Here is a 12,276-nt window from a genome sequence, read left to right as displayed (position 1 = left end):
TTGGGAGCCTGCTGGGGACATGCGAAGGGGTTAAGGTAAGACTGGAAGAGAAGGCACTAAGGTCTTAGTGTGCTGCTGTTTAAATTTCATCCTGAGGATAGAAGCCTGAGGGATTTTTTTTTTTATTAAAAAAATTTTTTTTCTTTTTAACGTTTATTTATTTTTGAGACAGAGAGAGACAGAGCATGAATGGGGGAGGGTCAGAGAGAGGGAGACACAGAATCGGAAATAGGCTCCAGGCTCCGAGCTGTCAGCACAGAGCCCGACGCGGGGCTCGAACTCACAGACCGTGAGATCGTGACCTGAGCCGAAGTCGGCCGCTCAACCGACTGAGCTACCCAGGCGCCCCAACCTGAGGGATTTTAACAAAGCAAAAGCATGACGTGGCTGGCTATGCATCTGAAGCCGGGTCACAAGGCTGGACAGTGGAGGCATGGGTCAGATGGGAGACAGCCTGGAAGGAGGCAGCAATTCAGGGGCGCTGTGACAAAAGGCGGAACTGTGTGAGGGTGGCGGGAGAGATGTCTTTTGCTGGGGAGGAGGAGCTGGAGGGGACTGCCCCTGGGCTTCAGACAGTGGGCACGTGCTAATGCCAACATGGAGACAAGGAAGACAGGAGAAGGTGGTCCTCCTCAGAAGGTGGTGACTTCTGTTTCACACACGTGGAACCTGAAATACTTGCCCACACAGATCTGGTGCTTAGCAGAAAAGTCTAGCCAACGGTATTGACTTGGGAGCTGCTGGCACATAGTTGGAGTTGCAGCCATGAATGTGGACAAGATGGGGTATCAAGTCAAGTTCTCTAGGAGGTGGACTCTGAAGTGGAGGTGAGCATGCAGGGAATTTATGGGAGGGGGGAGAGGGGTGCTCTTGAGACGACCTCCTGTAAGGATGAAGGAAGCAGGTTTGAGCCAAAGGGGAAATCCAGGTTGCAATGTAGTCACAGCAGAACCCGTGGTTGACCCTGCAAGGACCTCTGGAGCTGTCAAGGGCCTTCAGAGATATCCCAGGTCGAGGCAGAGGAACAGGCCACTGTGCCCCCAGCACTGGGCTGCTCCCGAGGAAGGCACCCAGCCCCAGATAAGGTAACCATCTTCAGCAGAGGCATCCTGGGGTAGACTGGCAGGGTGAAACTCAGCACCTGGGGAGGGGGAGCTGGAGTCCTGAAGCAGGGCCATATAGACAGAGCACCACAGCACTCAGCCCGGAAAGCTCCCTGAGACTGGGCCAAGTGACCACAGGAGAGGGACCGGGGCAGAATCCCCAGGCAAACTGAGGCTTGAGGAGCAGTGGAGGAAGGAAATGGATGACGGCGAGTAAGGATGGGGCAAAGAGGGGGAGGGGAATCAGGAGAATTAACACTGTGAAGTCAAGGAAGAAAATGATAAGCTTGTTCCTGAGGAAGGGCCATTAGGTCAGTGGTGATAAGGCAACTTGGCCACAGTGCCAGATGAAGTACATTTCCTCTACTTCTGGCTCTTTGGGTCACCCCTACCACCCCCCTGCCCCATGCACACCCACTCATAAGAGTGAGCCAGATCCTCTTCAGCCACAATCCCTCACACTCCTGGCTTCATTGTGACCCAGTTTTCCTTTGCTGCCCTTTCAGCTCCAGCATGGCCCCTTGACCCCTAGACATGACCTTCATCCTGCCTCTTGTTCCTCCAGATTTTGAGACCTTCTGAAATTTCGAGGGTTTTTGGACCTTGGCTGCCTCCTTCTAGAATGTTCTGGCCTTGCCACCCACAGAGCCTGAATGTCTGTTTTCTCAGGTGAGAACTTCCTATGACACTCTTGATCTCTGAAGAATCCACCACGGGGCCGGTGCGGGGGGGGGGGGGGGGGGGGCGGGGCAGGGTTCAGAATGCCTGTTTTGGGTGGATGGAGTAAGGGAGAACAGGGGAAGGGGAGCTCGGAGGTGTAGCAGGAGCTGGAGGAGGGGGTGAAGGCAGAATTGCTGTTCTAAGGGAGGAGACACATGAATGCATGTATGTATTAAGGAACAGTCAGTAGAGAATAAAAAGTGAAAGGTATAGGAGTAAGAAGGGATAAGTAAAGAAGGTCTGGAAGGGATAGGACTGTTGGGGTCCTGACCATGGGAGGTGGGGTCAGGAGGAAAGGAAGGAGGTGAGTTGTGGGTCCACTAGGTGTGTGGGTGGAGAAGTCAGTGGAGAAAGAAGGGACAGTGCTGTCTGCTGGTGTTCAGAGGTTTCAGCAGCAGGAAGTGGTGATGTCTGGAATCTGCTGAGGGCCCCATGGAGGCTGGCCAGCGATTCAGAGTGGGTCCTGGTTAGCCAGAAGGGGTCAGGGGCCAATGCAGGGATAGGACACATGAGGCAGCACACAGGAAGGGAGTTATGGTGGAACACGGCGCCCAGGACATGAAGGCAGCAGAGGCAGATGGACAGAGAGAACGAAGTGGTCTAGGACCTGCACCGAGCTGGGGGTGGGAGGGTTGGGGGCTGGGGGTGGTGCAAGGGTGGGTGGGGGGACATAACACTCTACCATGGTACAGCCCTTGGCCCTACCCTGAGGGGAGCAAGCAGCATGGAAGATGAAGGAAAACAAGGAGGGTGTGGGGAAAGCTATGGTGTGCCTGCATGTGCTCTTATCCCCAGTGTTCAAAGACCTCAAGACTCTGAAGGCCACTTTCTCCCACGGCTCCGGCATTTAGCAGCCAGCTGCTACTTGCTGGTCAGAATCCGGCTGGTCCGGCAGCCTGCTCAAGCTGGTTTCATCTTCCTTTCCACTTTGGAGGCCACAGTTAAGCAGCATACACAGGATATCTAATAAACATTCGCGGGTGGTGAAGGAGGTGGGTCCCAGAGCCTGTGTACATCAGCTTTCAGTGGAGTGAAAGCAGCCCTTGGCCTCTGTCCTCCCCCTAAAAGGGCTGGCTCCTGGGAGTGTCTGCAGAAGTTTGCTCAGAACACATACTGGGGACCCTGCACAGGAGCTGGAAGGGCAAGTCCCCTCCCCACAGCCCCCTGGAGCTACACCAGAGGGGCCACAGTCCCAAGACTGATGCTCCTCCAAGGGAAAGCCTTCCCATTGGCCCCATTTCAGATGGTTGGCTTCAGTATTTACTTTCATTTTTCATGGTTGAGCTCAACTCTCCTTAAATTTACAGTGCATCCCTGAAGTCTTGGTCAACAAGATGGGGGCGGGGGGCCGGGGGGCGGGGTGGGGATGTGCATCACACAAATGTTGGTGACAGTTCTCACTTTGTGCTTAACCAGGCAGTATACTAAGAATGTGACAGAATGCGCAACAATACGCCCTCCTTCCTGGGGGTCAGTCTGGGCACCAAGCCCAGTGGGGCAGCCACCAGTGAGGGCAGAACAAGGCTGCCAGCAAGCTCCTGCAACATCGCCCCCACAGGGAGCAGGGGGTGGGGGGCGGGGGGCGGCTAACTAAAGACCACAGCCACGGTGTGGCTGTAAAGAAGAATTAGAAGCTCTTTCTGACCCAATTTGGAATGATTGCCAAAACATTAGTTGAAGTGAAAAGAAGGGCAGAGAGAACATGCACAGAAACACACACAAGAAATGGAGGCAGGCTGGGTGGCTGGTAGGGGCACATTTTAAATATGTGCTCTACAGTGCCTTTTGAATTTCATTCGGTTTGAAAGCTTTATCTATTTAGGAAAATAAGATAAAATTTCTAAATAAACAGATGACACCCATCCTGCTGATGAACCCTCTTTAGGAATTATCACCCTAGTTGATGTGTCTGTTTGAAAGGGAGGTGAGGTTGTTCCATTGTATTAACTCCTGACATTTAAGGAACACTGAGCAAAGGCCCTGGAGCTACAACAACACCCTGTAAAAGACACGGATTCCTGAAATCTGTTTGATTCAACTAATAGGTAAATGACATCATAAATTTAGGAGATGATGAAGGTAGTCTCCAGTCTGCTGGGAAAGGTGGATCATGAAGACATAAAGAAGAGTTGGTGTTGGCCTCACTGGCTCTTCAGGGGTGGAAAAAATCAAGTTAGAGCCCTATCTCCTACCTCCGAAAAATAGATTCCAGACGGGATTAAAAACCAATAGTAACAAAGTTAATGTAAGTATTGGGAGAAATATAACATAATATTTTTGTGATCTTGGGGTGGGGAAGGCCTTTCTTTTCAAGAAAGAAAGAAAGACTTAATTAGAATCAACCCTTTATATTATCCACATAACTTTTCTGTAAATCTAAATGTATTCTAAAATAAAATTTAAAAAAAAACTCCACAAACTTCAGGTCACTGAAAAATATCATGCACAAAGGTTTAAAAAGGACAATGTACAGCCTTAGGAGAAAATACAGTTCTGAAGCATATATAACAAACAATCATCAATGTTAATAAGAAGATTGATTGCCTCATAGAAAAATGGGCAAGAAGCATCAAGATATAACTTACAATAAAAGAAACACAAAAAACCACTGGCAATCAGAGAAATAAAAATTAGAATCAGAGTATGACATTTTTCACTCACCAGATTGACTAAAACACACAAAACTGAGAATACACAGTGTAGAAACATGCATTTTCATGTCCGTTGGTGGTATTCTCAATTGATACAGCTTTTTTTGGAGGCCAAATTTTAAACATATATACTTTAAGGACTGCAATTTCACCTCAAAGAGTTCATTGTATAGAAATATCTGCATAGATGTACAAAGCTTGTACCCTGGATAAATATCCAGAATAGAGGACTGGTTGTGTGCATACCATGAAATACTACATGGCTATTAAAAAGAATGAGGTTCGTCATACACACACGTATATGTATGTAAACACACACATACGTGTGTGTGTGTGTGTGTATATACATACATATATATATGTATATATATATACATACATATATATGTATATATATATACATATATATATACATACATATATATGTATATATATATACATATATATGTATGTATATATATATACGAAAGTGAGAAAAACAAGTACAAATAATATGGCCTGCTAGGAGCAAATGGGAAATTGGGGCTGGACAACATGGGGCCCTGGAGGCATTTGGACTCCACTGTGCAAACAGGGGAGCAAGGTGAGGGAGAGACACAATAATCCCATGTATCCACAGAGAGGACTTTGAGAGATGAACAGAGAAAATGCCACTACCACCATCCCGGTGACAGATGTGATAGGAAAACAGGAGCAGGTGGGACGGAGGTGGCTGTGACCCAGACACATACCTGTTCTCATGGAGCTGACATGGACAGGCAACCACAAACAAGGGTTTGGGATTTGGAGGGCAGAATGGACAGGATTTAGTGACGAACAGGGGTTAACGAGCTGGGGATGAGACAGACTTCCAGGACTACAATTTCTGACTTGTGCAATGCAGTGCACTAGCTGTTTGGGGTTGAGCAGGGAGGCTTAAGGCAGAGGTCAGCCTCCTGAGATCATATGGGAAGAAGTCCCATGTGTCTGGGCTTAATGCAAATGGCACCCATTGAAGCATTGCTCTAGTACTCACACCTACAGGCCTCAGAGAGAGCTTCTAGAAGCCCAGTTCTTTCAAATATACAGCAACAACTTTCCTTTCAGGACTGTGGAGAGGCCTCCTCTCTTTCAACCAGATTCACAGGCAGGAGATCGAACTCTCCAACTTAGGATTGAATCTGAGCTGAGGAAGATGGCACTTGGCACTCGTCTGGGCCCTGGGGATGTGGGTCTGGATGAAATGCCAAGCCTGCTTCCTGAAGCCGCCCCTGAAGAGAGAGGTGCAGGGGGATGGCCCCAGTGGAGGATTACTACAGAGGTGCCTATGAAGGCTGGGGGTCTTCCTGGCTCAGGGATGGGCAAGGAATACCCTGTGGCTGTAGCCTACAGTGGGGGGAAGGAAGGAGAGAAGAGACTGGGGCCAGGTCCAGAGAATGGGCCTCATTGCCCCAAAGGCTGAATTTGTTCACCTTGTTTGTTCACTCAAAAAAAGGATTTACAGAGTGCCATAGGCTTGTCAGGCACTGTTTTAGATGCTGGATGATAAGAGCAGTGACTCCGCTAAGGGACTGCTCTCCTGGAGGTAACATACAGGAGAGTCACCATAAATAAGGAACAAACAGTAGGAGAATTTCTGGCAGAAGGCCATGCTATGCATAAAATAAAGCAGAAAGATGAACTGAGAGTTTGGGAGAGGTGTGGGGGAGGGGTGATTAGGGGACTTCCTGCAGTGGAGGTCTGAGTGACTAGAAGGAACCCTCTACTAAGGATTGGGAGCAGCAGGCGGGCGCTGCAGTCGGAAGCTAATTGTATAAGGCAATTGTTTTGCTAATAAGATCATGTTAAGAAAATTAGGCTTTTTTTCCTTTCGTAATGAACTCATTAGTGAGCTGTATTTTTAGTTCTTTCTCCTGAGTTTTAGAGATTGGGCAGGAGGGGGAGGTTTGTTGGGACCGATGGGGAGGATTCTGGATCCCTACACCAGAGCCTGTTCCAGGGGAAGGGAGGAGTGTCAGAGGGAGGAGCCCGAGGTGGAGGAGCACCCACCTGCTCCGGGAGGTCACGTCCAGGAAGAACTGCACGAGCGCCAGCAGGTTGTGGTGGTGATCTGACACCTCGCTCAGGCTGCAGCACAGCTTCTGGAGCTGTGGGGATAGCAGGCATTAGGTGGGCTATGAGAGGGCCTGCCTTCCACCCTGACTTCCTCACCAGCCCACTCAGCAGGGAAGCCAGAAGTAAGATGTGGTCACAAAGGCCAGGGACTGGAGGGAGTGTTCCCTGGCATCCTGGTGGCCTCCAAGCCTGCTATTCCCATTGAGTGTACTCTAGGGGCACTTTAATCCCTAGTGACAAGGCTATGTGAGGAGGCTCAGGACCTTAGAGAAGAGGCTAGGGCTTTGGCTTTGGCTCATGGTACCTTCCTTGGCCACTCATGGATGTTCTCGAGGAGCAGAAGCAGAAGCTGCTGAAGATCAGTCTTGGGAAGCAGGCGAAGCCCCACATCCAGGCCAACTCGGCACAGCAGCTCAATCAGGCCCAGGAGGTCCCCATCAGTGTAGGCCCCTGGCTGGGCTAGGGCACACAGCGCTAGGAACTGGAGAGCAGAGAGAGTGCTAGGCCAGGGATGGCATCCCTGGGAGATGGGGCTGGGCAGGAGGGGATGGCATCATGAGCCCCTTGGCCATGCCAGGCAGGAGCTGAGGAAAACAAGCACCAAGGCCCAAAGTCAAACCCCCCATGGTGTACTCAGGGGGCAGGCCCAGGCATAGGGGGCTGTGAGCCCTCCACAGCATCAGTCCTGGTGGCTGGCACAGTGCCTATAATACAACTGCTGAGTAGGTCTGGATGGCGAGCAGAAATGGGTGTGTAACTCACCTTGTAGATGTAGTTCAGGCTGACATCCAAGGCAATCTCCAGGGGGGCGTCCTGCTGCTCACTCCAGTTCAGGCTAGTGCTATTTTTAAGCACCCTAAGGTAAGACAAAAGCAAAGGGAAGGAGATGGGAGGAGGTGGGCACAAGGGGAGAACAGAGGCAGAGAGGGGGGCCTGCTGTTGCTCAAGAACAGAGAGCCCGTGCATGATCCATTCAGCCTGGGACCCTGATGCCCTGTCTGTGTTGGTCATTTACTGCTACTAACAAATTATCCCAGAATACAGAGGCTCAAAAACAATAAATATTTATTACATTGTGCAGTTTCTGAGAGTCAAGAATCCAGAAGCAGCTTAGCTGGGTGGTTCTGGCTCTGGATTTCTTGGGAGGTTGCCCCCAAAATATTGGAGGTGGGCCTGCTGTCATGTTAGGCTGGAGTGGGCAGGAGGAGCTGCTTGCAAGCTCACTCCAAGTTCACTCATGTGCCCCAGGAGGCCCCCAGTTCCTTGCCACATGGGGCTCTCCACAGGGCTCCTCAACATGGCACCTGGTTGCCCCCAACTGAGTGATCTGAGAGAGAGGGGAATGCCAGAGACAGAAGCCGCAGTCTTTATAACCCAGTCTTTGAAGTGACATCCCATCACTTCTGCTGATGTCTATGGTCCACACAAGCCATCCAGACTCAGTGTGGGAATGAGCCACACCATATCACGGGAGTCTGGCTCCCAACTGCTGCCACTCCAGCTGTGAGAAATAAGCCCACCAACCCAAATCAAAAGAGGAATGTGGAGACTTGGAGCACAGTGAAGTGAGGCTTTAATCAACATTCTTGCAAGAGCGAGTGTTTGATGGACAGGCACACTTGGGGCAGTTACAGCAGACAATTTATCTCCTAGCGTGCAAGTCCCTCCCCTGGTTCCTCATTGGCTGAGTACTACAGAGGTTACAGACTTACCCGGACATCACCTATGCTCATGTAAGGCACAGAGTAGTCTGACTGGAACAAATGTATATTCCCTGAGGTGACACAGAGACTTTCAGTCCTCCTCCCTTTGTTCTTTGGTGCATGCTCATTGCAAAGTCTGTGAAAATAAGCCCTCTAAATGGAGAGGGAAAGAACCAGGAAGTGAAGTGTCTAAGGGTTTGGGATCCATTGTGGGGGTGGGAGTGGGGGTGGGGGGTTCATATATATTTCCAATTTGGTTGTAAACCTGTTAAGTAGACAGCACAGCTTTAATTTTGTATTTCTGAAAATGAATCATCTCTCTCAGATCGCCAGGCCTCCGGCTTTAGTTTTCTGGGACTTGGAGACCAGGATATCATACTCCGTTGCCCCAAAAGAGTCTTCTTCAAAGAAGTTCTTTGTCCATACAGGTATGGTGACATTTTGCATGCATTAAGAAGTATACTACATTGTAGCTTATATGGGGACTAGTTTCCAAAGTCAGCAAATAATATGATGAAAGAATAAAAATTATCATTGAGAACTCCTCCAAAGGGGTTCACACTAACAGGCTGCCTACCAATAAGCCTAGCATGGCCAGTTTTCCTCTAGTGTGGAAACAAAGCTTGTTGAGCTGAGATGAAGTTAGAACTTAGGGTCATAAAAAACAAACAAACAAACAAAAAACACCACCACCACACACACACACACACACACACACACACACACACACACACACACCAAACCTCTTTAAAGACTAGAGTCATATTCAGGGTGACAAGGTCCTTACAGTGAGAGAGGCATCAATGGACAACAGAGTTGTACCACCTTTGCACAAACTTCCCCAGGCACATGCTCACTGGATAAAAATCAGAGCAAGATCGCCTCACTGATTCTGTCTCTCTGGTCAAATGTATACTGTTAATTGCTGCATACTGTTGAGGTAAGCTTATGACCAGGCTCCCTGTGCTGTCTCATCTACTGCTCTACTCTTATTAACTGGTTGGAGTTCCTGATAACAGCAGGCTCTCCACAAATGAAGATACTGATGACAGCAACACTGTTGGCAATAACAGGCTCCAGTGTAGCCACCTGACCGCTGACAAAGAAAAAGCTCCATTCCTGCGTGCTCCAGTGAAAAGTCTCTGCTCTTCTTTTACTTGGCACTGGTGCTGCTTATTCAAAGCGAAGTAGGAGAATTCCATCTCTAGGTGCCCGGGAAACTGATGCCAACAAAACAAAGTCGAGGGGGTGGAGGGGAAGGTATGACTGCACTCGGCCATTCTTCCAGATTTTAGCATTTATTAGGGCCAGAGAATGGGTGAGGCTGGTGTTTGCACATCTGGGCACCTGCTGGGCCTGTGTCAGTATACAAGGGGTGCTCCGGTTTGCACCAGCCTGTGAGCATGCATGCATGGGGTATGGAAGCATGAGTGGGAATGCTTTCAGACTTCCCAAAGGATGGAGGCAGGCACAGAATTGACCGTGACTCTGCTGAAGAGGAACGGGCTTTCAGACAGTCTGGTGCCACCAGAGGGAGGAGGAGTGTGGAAAACGTGAGCTGGGGAGGGAAGTGTGGCTGTGACAAGAACCCTCTCCTCCTTGTGAAGCAACACCAATCTTCCCAAGTGGAGAGGGTGGCGGACAGCCTCGCGGTGTGTGTTCCAGCATTTCCTGTGCCACCTCTCCTTGGGAACAGCAGGCAACAGAATGGGGGTCCCTGTTCCCTGCCTTTCTGAGGTTCTGATGAACCGCTTGTCTGAAATGTCTGCATCTGTGACTGCTATACTGGGGGTACAGCGCCGGCTAATCCCCAGGCCTCCATCCCCAGGTTCCCAGCAGGTGGCCACGGAGCACAGGCATTCACGGCCTGGCAAGCTCACTCCCCTCCTGAGTGGAGGGGTCCCACAACTGGACTCCATGAACAAAGTGCTTCACCATCCTGCCCCTCCCTTCCGCCCTGACCCCCAGCTGGCAGGGTTAGAGCTCAGCCTGTGGCCAGGACCCAGGAGCTAGAGCTTGGGTCATGGCGATGCCATTCTATACTTATTCAGTGATCGTAAGAGGGGCACATCTTATGCACTCCGACATTCTCAGCAGGAGCATGGTAAAAGAGCCATAGGGGCATGGCCACCACCGTAACCAAGGGCTATCCTGAAAGTGCCCAGTGGTCAGGGTCCCACCATGCAGGCTGTGAGTAGCGTGCTCTCCCCTAGGCCTGTACTACTAAATCAAACTGGACCTGCTGTCCAGTCTTTATGGGCGAGGTCAATGCAGTAAAGGGAATTCGATGCTGAGCTAACGGGAAGGGAGAGAGAAGTACATTTTGCCTGGGTTGAATTACACTGTCTCAAGACGGCCAGCAACCAGCCTCCTGCACACTGGACAGGATGCTCTTTCAATGGATTAACCATCAATTAGTTACCCATTTGGCCTCTGCACCAGGCTGCCCTTTCAGAGAACTAAGTCGATGAAGGTTTCCAGTACCAGGCTACGGTAGTTTGGTGGCCAGTCCCGTGTATCTGGCTGGGATTTTCAGATGGACTTTGTAACCTGGGGAGCAGCCTTGGAAAACCAGCCATTGCTACCAAGGACCTTCCCTGCCTTCCCAGGTGAGATTGGGGCACCTGACGAAGAGTGTCTGTACAGCCGGGTGGCACCAGCCCCCTCAAACTCTTGCTTCTGCTTCCTGGTCAGTGTTCACGCTCTGGTCCCTCTTCTGCCCTTGTGTCCCCACAGATCCTCCTGATTCCTTCCTCCCCAGTCTTGTCATATGGTCCAGTGGCAGAAGGACTATATCTTCCGAGAGGAAATCTTGAAGCATTCGAAGAGATGGTGATGGGTTTCAAGGAAATCTGAGATGAGGAATACATGGTGAAAGACCAGTCTTCCTCATAGTAACTAAAAAGACAGTCCAGTTGTGGGGCCATGTGCAGAGACATCCTAACCCCTCATTTCCAGTCTTGGCCACTACAGGGGCTCTGTGGGTGCCCCAGAGGAGCCGCAGAGCATCTGTTCTTCTGGAGAGCCCTAGATTGGAACATCCCTGGAAGTCAACAGAACAGTATGTGATGTGGAGCCACTTGGCATGGGATGAGCCTGAGCTTGGTCAGGAACAGGACGAGGAGGACAATGGGGACAAGGCAGACTGCCCTGATGTTCTTCTTATGGCCCATGTGTCCATGAAGGGTGTCATACCTTTGGTGGAGGAGACTCCAGAACCTTCATAGTGCTTCCTGAATAGTTTAGAAGAGCTGTCTTCCAACCCTATGACTCCCAGAGCTTCCCCAACTGCAGCAGCTAACCAGCAACCCAGGTAACCCACCTGAGCATCTCTGCTACCCCACATCTTGGGGATGTCATTGGACGGGTCTCCAGGATGTGTCTATTTGCTTTTCAAAGGGAGACTGTGTTCAGGCAGAAAATTCTCCCTAGGCTGAGTGGCTGGACAAGCAGTCCAGCCAGTTCTTATAGGGTCACAATAGGGAAATCACCCCTGAAGCCATTGGCCAGATCCTCAGGCCAGTTCTGAATCCTCTGTGGGGAAACGGTGCCAACAGTGTGAGGCCCAAGGAAAGAAGTAGGCTGTCCAAATGGTACGTCTGGGAATGTGACCATGCAGCTCTGGCAACACTCTAGGACAACATGGCTTTGCCTTCCTCTTACCCAGGGCCAACTGCCTGGCAATGCATGCTAGGGGGTTTGTGTTCCCAAGGATTTGAGGTGGCAGATTTAAACAGCCATAGTTCTAATGCCCATCTGCCCCCTGTGGCCTCCAAAGTGGATGGATCTGTTCTGAAGCTGAAGGAGCAGGAAGCCGTCAAGCTCAGGGGGAAGGGAGAAGGGCGGGGGAGAAAGTGGCTCTTTACAGAGTGTGTAGTAAATTGGGTGGTTATATGCCTCCAGTGGCACCTCTCACTCTCCAAGTGGATACCAAGTGCTCATCACAACAGTTAGAAATAGCTCTTCTGAACTCTTCAGGCCCCCTAGGCCCTTCCCCCAACCTGC

At 50.4% G+C, this 12,276-nt stretch overlaps 1 protein-coding gene across 7 annotated transcripts in view; it reads right to left on the bottom strand.

Moving 5' to 3' along the window:
- The window catches only part of FAM178B (family with sequence similarity 178 member B), a 114,196-nt gene that overhangs the window by 32,361 nt on the left and 69,559 nt on the right, over positions 1 to 12,276 (bottom strand). For all 7 annotated transcript variants that reach the window (XR_002083195.2, XR_002083221.2, XM_053890620.1 and 4 more), the window contains exons 10-12: positions 7,331 to 7,424; positions 6,873 to 7,049; positions 6,503 to 6,600 (exon numbers count right to left, since the gene is read on the bottom strand). Coding sequence is in view for 5 of the 7 variants with exons in the window: in XM_053890620.1 (XP_053746595.1) it covers positions 6,503 to 6,600; positions 6,873 to 7,049; positions 7,331 to 7,424 (369 nt within the window). In the remaining 2 variants the exon portion in view is untranslated. The remainder of the gene's footprint in view (positions 1 to 6,502; positions 6,601 to 6,872; positions 7,050 to 7,330; positions 7,425 to 12,276) is intronic.

Source organism: Panthera pardus, unplaced genomic scaffold, assembly GCF_024362965.1.
Source record: "Panthera pardus isolate Hobbes unplaced genomic scaffold, ASM2436296v1 HiC_scaffold_25, whole genome shotgun sequence".
Lineage (NCBI taxonomy): Eukaryota > Metazoa > Chordata > Mammalia > Carnivora > Felidae > Panthera > Panthera pardus.
The sequence above is the reverse complement of the archived record's forward strand: the minus strand, read 5'-3'. Positions and strand labels throughout refer to the sequence as shown.